Source organism: Phaseolus vulgaris, chromosome 5, assembly GCF_051622355.1.
Source record: "Phaseolus vulgaris cultivar YP4 chromosome 5, ASM5162235v1, whole genome shotgun sequence".
In the NCBI taxonomy this organism is placed as follows: Eukaryota; Viridiplantae; Streptophyta; class Magnoliopsida; order Fabales; family Fabaceae; genus Phaseolus; species Phaseolus vulgaris.
Window position 1 is genome coordinate 35642163 of NC_143502.1, and position 16398 is coordinate 35658560.

Genomic DNA, 16398 nt, shown 5'->3' on the forward strand with positions numbered 1-16398 from the left:
CTGGTTTGGTCATTGGCCGAGCTTGCAACTCGCTAGGTAAATCTAATCTTGACCGTCCTGGGCCTGCTCAACCCATGACCGAGTAGGCTGGCCCATTTGGTGGTCCAATAGCGCTAATAGTGTGTGATGCTAGGTTTAGCACTAAAAGTTTTCTGAACAGGCCCAAAACGTAGTAAAATAGGCCTAAACCCATTTTGCCAAGCTAAAAGGGAAAATGAAGAGTGTGCCTTTGAATCGTACACGTGCCAAGACATCTCACCTTACTAATTGTGAATCGTACACGTGGCACATGTATCAACGGCAGGAAACGCTACCGCTTCATATCCCTCTTTCGAATATATACTAATTTCCTCTTTCCTCTCATCACACTTGATTCACAACTCTTCTGCTCCCAAACTCTCTCACTCACAGATCCTCCTTCAACACTTCTTCTTTCACAATCGCACCACCACACCTCGCGGTCACACCAGGTATTCTTCTTCCACTAATATCCATTGATGATAATCATTTATCTTGTTGATTGTACTACGTGAAATGAATGCATTTTTAACTTACTCCAATTCGTTTATTCTGCTTGGCCTAAATTGTGCTCGTATTCTGTTTGTGTTTATGCTTTATTTAAATCAACGATGGATTATAGTTCCGTGTACCCCCTGTGCTAAGAAAGAACTCTTAAAAGAAACTTCTTACTATACCACCCGTTTACGCATTAGAGAGTTAAGGGAAGGTGGTGTGTCTTGGGTAAAAAGCATGAGGGATTCGTTAAAACAGTAGAGTGTAGGGAAGGAGAACCAGCATGTTGTGATGAGTCATCGGACCCTGATGGTCTGTTTTGTTTCTTTTATGCCACTTTCTTCAAGAAGGTCCTTCTTCGCCTACCTCTATCCATTTTCGAAAAGGAACTATTGATCGAGCTACACGTAGCTCGTGCCTAGCTACATCCAAATAGTTGGGCATTTATCCGAGCTTTTATAATCCTATGTTCACAACTCGACATTTTGGTTACTGTGGAAGTCTTCTTATACTTCTTTGAAGCCAAGCATTTGGGTCGCCAATTGTGGGTTTCCCTTAATGGTGCCCCTAAGAGAGGCTTGCTTACCCTTTTCCATTCGTCGTGTAAAAACTTTAAAGGCCGATTTCTTAAGATCCGAGTTTCAACAGGACATGCTGGACAGATTTCCCTTGCACTGGACACCTAACCCAAGATTCTAGAGTACTCAGCGCTTGGAAGACTTGTCACCAAAGGATCAAGGGATTTACGAGTTTTTGACAAGCTTGAAAGTCATCTTTGATACCTCCTTCCTGTTGACCAAAGAATATCTCCCTAGTGCCATGAGAGCCTACACCAGTACTCCTCGTTTCCTACTCTTGACAAAAAAAAAAACTTAAATCACTGCCACTAATCATCTATTCGGTTTTGCAGAGAAAATGCTTTCCAACATCAGCAAGTCTGAGCTAGCCGAGCTTACTAGGAAGATGAGGGCGGCCGCTAGCCTGCCCAAGGAGTCTTTGACACAGAAAAGGAAAGCTCTTGTCGTCATCACCCATACCCTAATTGACTCGGACGAGCAAACCACTTCAAGGCTCGTTTTCAAGAGGAAGAGAAAGGTGACCACTCCCCCTACCGAGAATTCACACTCAGGAGACCGAGCACCCCATCAAGAAGTCAAAATCATTCAAGAGTGCAAATCTGAGAGCTCAAAGGCAAAAAGCTTGTGGGATCGTGACTTCGATGTCTCAGCCCATGGTGAAGCCTTCTTCTTGCCCAGTGAGGATAAAGCTAGGCTCATGGTTCATGACGAAGATCACCTTCGTCATGATACCTTAAAGCTGTTTGGGAAAGCATTCGCCATGGTTTGCCTGTTTGATGCTAAGGAAAAAGATCAAATGTCGGTCGAGGACCAGAGAATTAAGGAAAACATGGAGCTCCACAAGGAGGTAGAACGCCTCCAAGCTGAAATTAACCGCTTGGACGATCTACATCAAAAGGCTAAGCGACTCGAAGCAGAGAAGACCCAAGTGGCATCAAGCTTAGCTGAAGAGAGGAGCAAACTTTTATCTAAAGTGTAAGAGTTGAAGAAGGAGGTAACCCACAGAGGATAAGTCCTTCAAGCAAGATGTTGCCCAATCCTTGGAACAAGCAGCGATAGTCCATCCCACCATGGACCTTTCAGAACTTGACCCGAGTAAAACCGTGGTCGATGGTCAACTAGTGGGAAATTAATTCGAACATTTATGGGTTGTAACATTTATTCACCTGCCGAACTTATTTGACACTTTAAACTTTTTACTTGTGTTTATTTAGTGCTTTTAAACTCTTGCATGCATACTATCTGTTGGGTTTCTAAAGAGTTTCTTTTTCATCCCTACAAATGCATGCTACAATGCTTTGCCAATTAACTTAGCTCATCCCTTTCATCCTAACACAATTAACATAAAAGTGTCTTGCTAACTCAAGTTTGAAAGGTAATAACTTATTTCTCTTAATAGAAAATCTAACCTTTAATAGCCGACGCCTTCGTGGCTAAGACAAACTTTCACATCAACTTGAGATGCACCCTCTTTCTACTTGGGCATTCACCACATAACTTTATTTCACAAGTTAAGTAAGGGCATGACATCTTGAATTCTCTGGATTATTCCAAACTTGGGCATGGTTGAGTCACCATGGCCTTTGAGTTGAGATGCCTTACAACGTGAATATTGCATTTGTTCCACGATATCCCACCTCGCAGGGCTCCTGGTCGGATAGTCACATTTACTCCGAGATCGGTCATCTTATTGTGCACTATCTCGAATGATTCCCTTGTTTTTCTAATACCTAGTGCAGGGCGCTTATACTCGGATAGTCGCGCTTACACGAGTCAAGTCGTCTTACCATGCACCAAATCAAATAATTCATCCAAATAAATTCACCTCACATGGCGCTTATACTCGTGTGTCATTCTTACCCCGAGTAAAGTCGTCTTACCATGTACTTCATCAAATAGATTCGTCTTCACATGGTGCCTATGCTCGGATGACTCTATTCATTATGAGCTAGGTTTTCTTACACGTATCATATCAAGTAATTCATCAAAATAAATTCATCTCACAGGGCGCTTATACTCGGGTAGTCGTGCTTACGCCGAGCTAAGTCGTCTTACCTTGTATTTCATCAAATAGATTTGTCTCCACAGGGCACCTATGCTCGGATGACTCTATTCACTTCGAGCTAGGTCGTCTTACCCTTATGATGTCAAGTAATTCATCAAAATAAATTCATCTCACGTGGTGCTTATACTCGGGTAGTTGTACTTACACAGAGCGAAATCGTCTTACCATGTACTTCATCAAATAGATTGATCTTCACAGGGCACCTATGCTCGGATGACTCTTTCATTCCGAGCTAGGTCGTCTTACCATGTGCCAAACCAAATAATTCATCCAATCAATTCATCTCGTCGAGCGCCTATACTCAGGTAGTCGTACTTATGCCGAGCTAAGTCGTCTTACCTGTATCATCTACGCTACTCTATTCGAGCTAACTTAGTTCATACATCATCTTCCAAGAACAAATTTATTAATAGATGACCTCATTAAAAAACTCCTTTCTTGGGAAAAAGAGCATCACCATAATTAGCATAATGTTCAATGGAAAAGAATAAAAATCCAAATGTCTTAATTGAAATAATGTTTTTTCACCGGCTGACTTCGGTCGGTATCCGAGTTGAGCTCCACTTTTACTGGGACAAAGGGAGTTCTACCTGTTGATAACACTCTGATGATCAAGCCAGTGAGAGCATTAAAACTATAATCTATATCAGTATATGGTTCAGAAAAGCGTACCTTTACTCGGGGTCTTAAACCCCTTTTATAAACATTCCTTCAACGATTTTCATCCATGAGAATATAATCTCAACAAACAGAATATAATTTCAACAATAAAACGTTTTGGGCACCTTTATTTTCGGGTGTTATGTCATATCATTTCCAACAACTTTTATTTGTATTTATTAGATATATACATTATAACTAATTCAGTTATTCCTTTTGTTACCTTTAATTATCTTTTTCACATAAACCACCAAACATCAGGGTTGACCACATAACGTGTCATTGGGCCCATACTTACCCCAAACCGAGTTGGATACATTATTTTCTAACTGGACTTACTTCACTCAAGCGCTTTGGTCGAGGACCCGAGCACATCTGGCCAGTACAATATGCATAATTTCCTCAATTACGTTACATAAATGCTTTGATTTACTTACGCAATATCCATTATTATCTTACATAAATGCTCCGATTATATTACAGAATACTCTGATTTATATACATGATATTCAAATTTTATGAAAAGATACTATAATATGCCACATTAAACACATGGAGAAACCAACGTCAAAGATTCAAGCTCATGAAGGCTTATAAATAGATGACCACTCACAAGGAGTCTCTTTTATTCCTTGGGAGCTGATTCATTAAAGCTTGATGGGAGACTATTTAGAGCTAATATGGATTCCGACTGACATCATCTCAGCGAGAACAAATTGAAAGGGCTTGGTTGTTGAGCGAGAATGCTTGTTCTACATATGTAATTATGTGTTTTTATATTTCCTATTTGTTTTTAAATATGAATTTCAGTGATTGAGTGATATATTATGTGTGATATGAATTATGAATCATGTGGAAGTGTGATCGAGACATAGTGTTTTTAGGAAAGGAAATACCATGTTGAGATTGTTTAGTATATTCATTAAATTAGATATTTGTTTATAAGAAGATATCCTGACTCTGTTAGTATATTAGAACCATATAAAATAAAAGTATCAGGTGGTGGGAGTTGAGAGATATTCATATGATTGAGTCTGTTGTTTGAAAGATAGGTGATTTGGCAAGTCATATGAATTTACCTTGTCATATGAGAGAACTTAGTTCTTATGTTCATGTACATGTGTAGAGATATAACACAGTCATGATAGTATGACTAATGTAGATCTCTCAATCAAATTCAATGTAGATGTCTTCTAGAAGTAGAGTCAAATGTTTATTTATGTATATTAATGAATTTCTAGCAAAGTGATATTGGATATGAGCTATTTGTAGACACCTGATTGTGAACTAATATTTTAAACGTATTCAGTTGTTCAAAATAAATGTCTTTTTTAAATAACTAAATTTTACATAAAAACACTCTTTAATTTATAAATTGTTGAAATTGAGAATCGAAATAATTTTAAGCGTGCAAATTATATTAATTGTAAATTCATGATAAATAAATTATGTTATGAATTGTATTATGTTTAACCATTAATTTTTTTAAAAAAGTTAATGAAATTTGTAACCAGTATAGTTAAATTAACTAAAGGTTATATATATATATATATATATATATATATATATATATATTAAATAGTATAATATCTCTCATCATAGGAAATTTTAAATATGTACATATACCTAAAACAAGACAATAAAAAAAACTAAAACATCAATTACTCATTGTGGAGTTTTACCATTTGCAATATCCACTACGTTTGTGTAACACACAATCATCACATATTTAAACAACCATAATAATAAATTATATAAGCTAAAGATTTTTAAAACATGTCAACATGAATTTAAATTGTAATTGAAATAAATTACAATATCTCAAACTTTCATACTTCATCCTTTTCTATATACTAAACAATCAGGTGTCTACAAATAGCTCATATTCAATATCACTTTGCTAGAAATTCATTAATATATAAGTTTATTAGTTCACATATAAAGATGATAAAACATCAAATTTAATTTATTTAAAAAAGTTTCAATAGATAATTTTTTATCACAATATAAATTATAATTTTTTATATTTATTTGCATAAGTTTTATCTAATTACTTCATATTTTTTTGTTTTTTTATTGGATTATTGTCTTTTATATATAACGACACGTGATTGTTGAAGTATAAGTGTCAACCTAGTTAAGATATTAGGTTTTACATTGATGTCTAATGTGAGTTATATAAAAAATTATATATTATAATTTTTTTCATATAATTTTTATATTAAAAAATATTGATTTATTACAAATTTAACTATAATATAATTTATAGAATTAAAACTATTTATTATTGTAATTTGTTACATAAAACAAACCGCTATGCTACTGTGATGTAGAAGAAACAAATTTGTTCCAAAAAATAAAAATATAAAATAATTTTAAGTTCTTAATAAGATAAAATTTGTGAAAAATCTATTTTTTTTTTTTGTCACCACTATTTTAGCTTGCATATGCATTATACATAATAAATGTTTGTTTATATTACTATAATTTTCAATAAATTAATAAGTTCAAATATATATCAATGCTATGATTAAGATTTATAATAAATATATATATATTTTTAAACATATAAACAATATTTTTAATCTTTAACACTCACCCTCTAAATCCATACTATTTTTTCTGCTTTCGCTGATGTCTTTATTGGACCCTTCATTTTAGAACGAAGCGCATAAAATTTCTTTTTCTTTCTCTGTCAGTGTTAAAATATAATGGGCCTATGCGTAGATAAAGGGACTCGGCCCATAAAATTCTACTTGAACCAATTTTAATATCTTCGTAAATAAAAATAATATTTGAAATCCCTTTTAGATTAATCTTTATATTAAACGTATCCAACTTATTAATTTAGTTAATTTTATATTCATTTACCACTGGTAAAAAATTATGCATAAAAAATATTATTTATACTACAATTTATACAATGTGAAAAAACAATATTCTTCCACCAAATAAAATTGTAGCAATACTCAGGTTCATATATATATATATATATATATATATATATATATATATATGTGTGTGTGTGTGTGTTTATTTATTGTTTATAAGAAAAATAGAATTTATTAATTTAATTTCAATACACATTTGAAGTGTAAATATAAGTTAAATGATTATTTGCTTAAAAAAACATTTTCCCATATGAGCGTTTTATTTTGATAATAATTTTTAATCAAATGAAAATGTAAAAAAAAATTATATTGTTAGACTATAAATTAATTTAAAATTAGCATGATTATGTTAGCATTCATAATTATTAGTTTTGAGAGAAGCTTTTAAAGAGTTTCTTTTATATGTTTTTTTTTAATATTAATGTTAGTAATAATTCTCTCTTCGTCATTAATAATGTTTTTCTTCTTTTATTGTCGAGTTGTTACTCCAATTGCGACAAAGATGGTAGCATACGATTCTTACTACACGAGAGCTAACTTGAATTTCTATTACTTTTATATATTCATTAACATTTAATTCCATATTTTACACCGTGTTTATATTTAAATTTTTATACGATTTTATTATAACATTTCTTCTTTTGATAACTTTTGAATATAATTTAATTTCGTGTGAGTCATATTTTATATTTGTTGATTCTCTTTGTATTTATAGTGTTCAATAATTTTTAATAAATAATAAAATATATTATAAAAAGTGCGTTAATAGTACCCTTTCTGTTTAACATGCAACTGGTTATATTATATTTATTAGCTATTTTATGTGAGTCAACTCATCACTAAAAAAAATATTGCAATTTTTTTAAATTTGAATCATACAACACAATTGGTATTACTTTCTTCTCCAGATTTAGAAGGTGTAAAAATTAATAACTTTACTAGATCATTAACTGTAGGCATGGTTTGGTCATCGCCATGTTGATAAATAAATTGAGAAGTTCTAGCCATGTTGAGAGAAGCCTTCCTAATTGTGAAAGGTAGAGTGGTTGTGGCCATAACTAGACTATTTAGCTCAGACCATAAGTTTCCTAGGACTTGCCTTATATGCTTTCTAGCAAAAGTTTCATCTGAAATATCATTTTCTTTCATGAGACATTGTATGCTACAAGCATTATCACCTCTCTTTTGTTCCTCCTGAAAATGAAACATCATCAACATCTCATCCCGTTCTCTAGTTTCATGTTCGAATATAACAATAATATAATTTAAAAAATTAACATAATTACAAGTGAATATAGAGTGGGATACCTTGGAGGTTCCTAAGTCGTCCCAAAGCCTAAGAATTTCTCCAGAACATGAGAAGAGTCTTGGATATGGACTCATCATAGAAATGGTTTCTTTTGAGAGGTTATCCCCGATGAGGAAAGTTGCATGTACTAAGGCCAAGCATGATCCTGAAGATATCACCCCATTATCCAAATATTCCCCAAAAGCAGGAACATATTTCTTGTTGAACCATTTTGCTTCTATTAGATAAGCTTCTAGTAAGTCTATCCACTGCAACAATTAAACATCATTCTCTCATTAACCTCGCACTCTTACCTTTACTTTCATCAATGTTTCAATTTAAAAGGACGATGATATTATCTTACTGTTTTTTTCAAACAAGCAACAACAGTTTGCCCATGATCCTTCTGAATGTTGTATGCAATCTCATGGGTGGTGTTATACAAGGCCATGTAACATATCTTCATATATTCAGGTAGTTTCCCCATTGCATCAAGATCCCACCTGTAAACAACGATAGTTTCACATTTTGATTACTAATTTGGCTAGTTGAGTTTTATTGAAAAAAACTCTAGATGCAAACCTTTGTATTGCCTCGGTGAAAAGAATAAGTTCATCTAATGTTCCATAAGTGTCGAACATATCATCAAGAACTTGCAAAATGCAAATAGCTTTCGCAAGTTCAATACGACAATTTGAATAACATGGTTCTGGAAAAATTCCCAACATCCAGAGGAAGCACTCTCTTGGTCCATCTCTTCCAAACCCAAGTCTTTCGATAAGTCCCAAGTTTTTCCACCACCTAATCAAATCAAAGAAATAGTCTTATGTTGCATATTTAAATCATGTCACACAACAATAAATTGAAAATGGTAAGAATAAAACTAGGAAAAAAATTTAACATTAACCTACACAACCAATTTTCATCTAAAATATGTTACATTCTAAAAATAATTATTTTCAACATAAATGTTTTGAAAATTAAAAATAATTGTAAGATGTTTTCTTATTCTCTTGTCGTTTTAACTCATGTTTTTGGGTCATTAAACATGGAGTTGCAATGGCGACATGATTTGTGCTGGTTTTGCATGAATTAAATCTTCTTACATTTGATAAAATATTTTGACGTAGATTAGACGAATACTGGTATGTATTTCTTTTAAGGCCGTATTTCATCTTGACTTAAAACAATATCAATCTTGGTTCAATTATTTGTTATTATCATTGGGTGGAACACAAAATTACCTTGAGATCTCTGCTAATTCTTTCTGGTGCATTGACTGAACCGTGTCATACTCTAGCCTTGCAAATTCTAGAAGAGCAAGAATTTGGTTACTTTCTTTGCTATATTTTACCATGTAATTTCTTGCTTCCAACCTACTCATTCTTTGGTGTCTTGGATGTTTTAAGGCTTCTACAATTACTTTTCCTACATAAGGACTTAGGAGTGGTAGTGATTGGTGCAGATGAGCCATTGAGAACTCCATTGCATGTTGTAGTACTTCTTCACCTTGTGCACCAAAATATGATGCCTCGTACAAACTTAACATGCCCCAAATGTCTCTGGTGACCGATTCCTTGAAATTCCCACTTTTGTCCAAAAAGTTATTGAAAACATCTACATCGAATAAGCAATACATGATCAAATTAGTATGTTTATATAACAACAATTAGGTAGCTAGGTATTGATGCAAAGTAAAAATGATGATTTAATCCATGGAAATCGGCTTTTGAATAGTCTTTAATATTCAAACAATATCTTTCTTGAAAGATAGAAACAATATAATTGAATTTTCCCATACTTTAAAAAAGAATAAAGCACTTAAATAATTTTAACAAATGTAGTGCAAATAATATCGGGAAGGTTTAGGGAAAGAAAAAAAAGGGACCATAAAAATTTAATATAATGCTCATTTATATTGCTAATAAGTGTACCTGAAGATGTAGACCAACCATTATGTCTCAGCAAGCGAAATTGAAGAGATGTGGCAAAGAGGTCTTTAGCATTGTTACAATCTCCTACTCTTCCAAGTTGTAAGTTGATCTCTTCTTCGAAATGATGCTCAATTCCTAGTCTTTGGATGGTGTCAATCAACTCCAATGTTCTCAATGAATCACTTGAGTTTAGTAATACCTTTTGGCTTCTTATTTTAAGTTGCTCCAAACTTGTAATCGTAGAATTAGTTTGACTAGGCACCTGTAATGTTACCACCATGAGAAAATTAAATGAAGGAAAATGGTAAAAATCATTTCAGTGTGTCCCCCAAAACACAATCCTACAAATATGTAACACTATTACCTTTGCAAATAAAGTGGAGGAACAAAAATGGAAGGTGGTTTGGTGTAGAGTGGAGTTTATGCAAGTGAGGAACAAACAGGTGTTTGAGGGGAAGTTGATTAACACAAATAGGATGATGCTGGAGACCACATACTGGGAGATGGCAATGGATGAAGTTTTATGCCCAACTTTATGTTCTTTATTTACACAATGATAAGTAACTCAAGCTAGAAATGTGTTCTTCAATGGGGCTTTGTGAGGAGTATATGCAAATATGAGTTCAGATATTGAAAGTCTCATCCTAATCTATGGTATAATTTTTAGGACACACAAAACATTAAATAATATTAATATTGCTAATATGAGTTATTAATTTTTGATCTTGTAAGTTCTATTACTAATCTCCCATTTTAATATTAAAACATCTTTTTGAAAACTTAAAAAAGTTAAACAACATTTATATAAAATTTGTTAAATTATATAATCTAATAATAAATTTTATTAAACAACATTATTTAATGGAAAATTAACCTTGTGATGTGATACTTCAAAGTATAAAAACATTGATTAAGGAGATATATATAAGATGGCATGTTTAATGATTATTAACATCAATATTATTTGTTACATTTCTAATCCAGAAATATTGGAATTCAATTTGTCCCCTTCTTACTTTCCTAACTTCCCTTAATATTTGGATTTTTTCAGTAAATTAGTTATAATGATAATATAATAATAATAATAATAATTAATTAAATAATAATAATTAAAGAAGACTTTCTGTAATTCTCCGTTCTTGATGTCACATCACATTTAAAATAAAAAATTGTACCAATAATTTATTATGTGACTCTTCAAATTCAACCTTTTTTTATGGATAAATTAGACGTGTATGTGTAAGTTTACAAATATTTATCTATACTAAATTATTAAAAGATGAATAAATAATGTAAAAGACCTGTACCGATCATCTATTAACGTCCATTTCACAATAAATACAACCCTTTCTTTATTTGTTACGTACACATATTTCTTTCTTTATGCCGCTACTTTGTCGTTTTCATTTTTCGAAACATTATAAAGATATTTATCTATTCTACATTTTTTCCTATTTTAATAAATAAAATAAAGTTCTTTTATTGTGAAACTTGATTTAGTCCATTTAATTATTTATACAGAAGATAATTTTACTTGAGTTGATTAAAACTAAAATTTAAAAAATATTTATAATCTATAATTATATACACAAAGGTATAAAGATTTGACACAAACATTTTCCTATTTTATTTTATTTTAATAACTACCTCTCACTATAAATTGATTTTTATTTTATTAACTTCTTTATTACAGTATATATAAAGTGAGATAAACATTGGAATGAAGAGTTTGTATAATTACATGTCGAACTTTGTGAGGATTGTCTTGTGATCTTATGATAAATAATTTTTTTCATAATATATTGATGTCGAATTTTGAAGATTTGATGAGTTTGTAAAAAAGGAATTCCTTTTCATAAAGTAAATAAAAGTTACTTTTATTTATAGTGATAAGAAAGAGAAGTAAAATAAAATGGAGGGTGTATGAAGAAAAAGAATTCCTAACATGGGAGCTAGCGAATTGAAGGTGTTGTGGAGGTTTGTCTAAGGGAAGAAGAAAAGAGTGGAAAGAGATACAGACCTTGTGAGTGAGAGGGAGAGAGTTGATGGATAATTGCATGATGGTTGGTGTTGATGTTTTGCAGGATAAGTTCCGTACTTTATTCAACAATGGTGGTCGATTGCGATAACCAAAGGAGGTAAAAGATGAAACTCCAGGTTCTGCAATTGCAGTGATTATGGTTGAAGAAGACATTGATGAGTTTTGGTGGTAAACTCCAGGCTGGGATACACCACTTATATAGACTCGCTCAAACTTAATGCGCTTGCCCACTTGTTCACCAAGCACACACGTTATTCACGTGCACTACGAAACAAAGCGCTCATCTTTAAAATATGTAAATTTAATTGATTTAAGATAGAAAAATAAAATGAATAAAAATAGTAAAACAAGTTTTACATTTTATTTGAATTATTTTTCCTCCTCGCCCACCATCTATTTTAAATATAAATTTTCATGAACTAGCTGAAAAAAAAAAAATATCTTTCTCGAACTAGTCATGATCTGAGCACAAAGTCACATGATATGTTTTCTATAAAAGGAACAAAGTTAAAAGAGTAATGATTACACAAACAGCTTTGACAACAATTGGACCTAATGCTAGGTTTGATCGTAGACCACTCCAATCCTAGCCCTTCCCGTTTTACATTATTAAATTACTATATTTTTATTGTATTTAATTTTTTAAAAGATGATTATATTTTTTCACCTCCAGTTTACCCATATACTAAAATATTAATATTTATAAAATAATTTTTAAAATTAAAAATAATTAAAATATTAATATTTAGTGGGATGTAAAATGAGTAATGGATATCAAACCAACATTTTCTTTTTAAACTCAGAGAGTAATTCATTTGTTCTGTTGTTGTTTATTCAAGGTTTTGAAACTAGATTATTTTAAAATTTTATTACGAGAAAAAGTTAAAGGAAAAAAAAGAAGTACAAGTAGTATCTTTCATTCATAGGATCAAAATGAAAATAAAATTAAAAAAGTATATTTATATAGCAATATAATTTTTTTAATAAAAATATAAATATTCTTGAGTTAATAAAAACCAGAGAACAAAAATATTAAATATATCATATGTAACATCACATAAACTATAATTGCAAATATATATTCGATATTACCGAAACACTGGGTTTAAAGAGTTTTTTAAAAGAAAAATTAATAAATAAAACATAAATTTGTAAATCTCTTGTGCAGTTACTTTGACCTGGTTTGTATAAGTAAAATCACAGGAATCATCATAAAAAACAAACAAAAATAACTTTAATTAATTTTCAAATATAAATTAATAAGTCTATTAATCACATTAGCACCCTCCTCGTAATTTATTATTTATTATACAAAATAATTACACCCATAATTAAAGTTTGCATCACATATAAAAAAATTGCTTGAGTAATTCTTAATCAACAATAATTCTTATTTATTAAAGTTTTCAACAAACAATTGAAGATTACTTACGTTAATGCTTAAACAATCTACTTTTTGGAGAGAAAGAATAAATATTGATTTTCTAACTCAAATTTTCAACTTTCTCGAGTTATCATAGTTGAACACGCTATAGAAATATTTTGACATCTCGTCACAAGTTGAGAATAATGAACATTATAACTTAAATCACCATAACACAAAAAAAATCATTAAATAGTAATTAAATTTAGAGACAAAAAATAATTAATTACTATATTAATTAAATTAGAAAACATTTTATAAACTAAAAAAATTATTGGTATCTAAAGTTTTTTTTTTCAGTTAAAAAATAATAAATAATAAAGGTATTTTAGGAATACCGCAATCCTTACACAAAGAACAAAATCCATCTCAAACAAGATAAAACTCCCATATTTTCTACTACGCAAAAAGTTCACCATAGATATATACTACCCTTTTAAACCAAAACTACATCCATCTCAAAACCAAAACTACAACAAACTCAAAGTCAATTGTGCCTATTCTCGACCAATCATTCTACCTACTGATGATAGTTATACAATTAAGATCTCAAACAAGGCAAAGACTAGAGGATGAAACAATCCATCCTTTCCATCATGCAACTTCAAACATGCTTGTTATTTATGTATCGATTTCATGCAAGAGATAGGTTCCAAACACTAGTCTGAATATGAGAAATTTGCGTATTTTTCTTTAGCCAACAGCCAAGACCATACCTTTAACTATGCCAAAGTGAAGATTTCATAATGATCAACTCTCCCATTCTTAGGAAAAAATTTCCGTGTTTCCAAATCTCACCTATAATTGCAATCCATATGTCTCCCCAAATCAAATTCAGCTTTTCTGCGAGATGGCAACTCTAAATTGTTGAGAATGGTTTTTCAGTTTCCAATGATCAACCGAAGACACTCCTAACCACTTGTAACATTCATACCAAACCAACTAAGTTATTCACAACTAAAGAACTGATGATTAGTGGACTCTGTTGGGAAAAACGGGTAATTTTCCCACTAAAACAAAACCCTAACAGAGCTACCCGACAAATAATATTGAATAAATAAAGCGGAATAATAAAAGAGATAAAGAGGAAAAAAACACACCCGAAAATTGTTAACGGAGTTCGGCCTGTTTAGCCTAATCTCCGAACACAGCAAAAACAACTCCCTTTTATTATTATGAGAGAAGATATTACAAATTGGGATATCTAACAGTGAAGGAGAAGAGTTTAATTTATAACCCTCAAACCTCCTTCCCAAACAATGAACCCACCGATGTGGGACTTGGGATTAAGCCAAAATCAACAAATCTCCACCTTGGCTTAATTTCAAGTCCCACCTAAAACAAATCTTCTCAAAACATAACAAAAACAAACTTTACAGTGCTTCAAATTTGCGCCTCCGGGCGCCAACTTCAAATGTGCAAGATATTAACCAAGTCTAAACAGTGTTCAAACTTGGTTCTTGTAACCACCTTGGTGAGCATATCTGCAGGATTCTCCGTAGTGAGAATCTTCTGGAGAACAATCTCCTCTTCTTCGAGAATCTCACGCACAAAGTGATAGCGAACATCAATGTGCTTCGTCCGTGCATGAAAGACTTGATTCTTTGCTAAATGAATAGCACTCTGACTGTCAGAATATAACTCAAGTTGTTTCTGACCAACTCCCAAGTCTTTAAGCAACCCATGAAGCCAAATTGCTTCCTTCACAGCCTCTATAATCGCCATATACTCTGCCTCTGTCGTAGACAAAGCCACCGTAGACTGCAAGGTAGACTTCCAACTAACTGGCGCTTTTGCTAAAGTGAACAAATAGTCAGTTGTAGACCGTCGCTTATCCAAATCACCTGCATAATCAGAATCACAATATCCAACTATGCATTGACCAAGTGATTCATCTTGCTCAAATGTCAATCCAACATCTAAGGTATTTTGGAGGTACCGTAGAATCCATCTCACAGCTTGCCAATGACCCTTGCCCGGATCATGCATGTACCTGCTAACAACACTCACAGCCTATGAAATATCTGGTCTTGTACACACCATTGCATACATCAAGCTTCCAACTGCATTTGCATATGGGACTTTCGCCATGTATTCTCGTTCTTCATCAGTCGTCGGAGATAAACGGCTACTCAATTTCAAATGAGGAGCAAGTGGGGTACTTACAGGTTTTGTATCTTCGTGTATACCAAAACGTTGTAGTACCTTCTGCAAATACTGCTTCTGTGACAGCCAAAGTTTTCCCCTCTCTCTGTCCCTGTTTATCTCCATGCCGAGAATCTTCTTGGCTTCCCCCAAATCCTTCATCTCGAACTCTTTACTCAACTGAGCCTTTAACCTGTCAATCTCAACTTGGCTCTTTGCTGCAATCAGCATATCATCAACATATAAGAGTAAGTAAATGTAGGAACCATCTTCAAGTCTGCGCAAATACACACAGTGATCATATTTGCTTCTCTTGTACTTCTGATCCTTCATGAACTTGTCAAATCGTTTGTACCACTGTCTCGGAGATTGTTTCAGTCCGTACAACGATTTGCTAAGTTTACAAACCCAATCTTCTTTACCATCAACCTTGTATCCTTTTGGTTGAGTCATATAGATTTCCTCCTCCAAATCACCGTGTAGGAACGCGGTCTTTACATCAAGTTGAGCAAGCTCCAAATTCAACTGTGCTACCAAGGCCAACAAAATTCGAATGGAGGAATGTTTAACAACTGGAGAAAATACCTCATTATAATCAATTCCCTCCCTCTGAGCAAAGCCTTTAGCAACCAACCTTGCCTTGTAGCGAACATCTTCTTTATTAGGAAATCCTTCTTTCTTTGCAAATACCCATTTGCACCCAATTGCCTTCTTACCTTTCGGTAATTGTGCCAGCTTACACATCTTGTTCTTCTTCAAAGACTGCATCTCCTCTTCCATCGCACCTGCCCAATTACCACTCTCTGAACTCAGAATGGCTTCTGGGTAAGTGGATGGAATGTCATCAACAACTGGAAGTG

General features: G+C 32.6%; 1 protein-coding gene across 2 annotated transcripts; it reads right to left on the reverse strand.

Annotated features, from left to right (window-relative positions):
- Nucleotides 1–7545: 7545 nt before the first annotated feature.
- LOC137835518 (putative terpene synthase 11) lies at nucleotides 7546–12144 on the reverse strand. 2 transcript variants are annotated; one of them, XM_068644057.2, is made up of 7 exons: nucleotides 11950–12144; nucleotides 9930–10191; nucleotides 9240–9612; nucleotides 8578–8796; nucleotides 8360–8498; nucleotides 8016–8264; nucleotides 7546–7901 (listed from the first exon to the last, which is right to left on the reverse strand). In XM_068644057.2, the coding sequence occupies exons 1-7, from the start codon at nucleotides 12121–12123 to the stop codon at nucleotides 7581–7583; spliced, it is 1737 nt and encodes a 578-aa protein (XP_068500158.1). In that variant the 5' UTR covers nucleotides 12124–12144; the 3' UTR covers nucleotides 7546–7580. The 2 variants fall into 2 exon arrangements, with proteins under 2 accessions (XP_068500158.1, XP_090158895.1); XM_090302769.1 differs by lacking the exon at nucleotides 11950–12144 and adding an exon at nucleotides 10294–10548.
- Between the last annotated feature and the right edge of the window lie 4254 nt (nucleotides 12145–16398).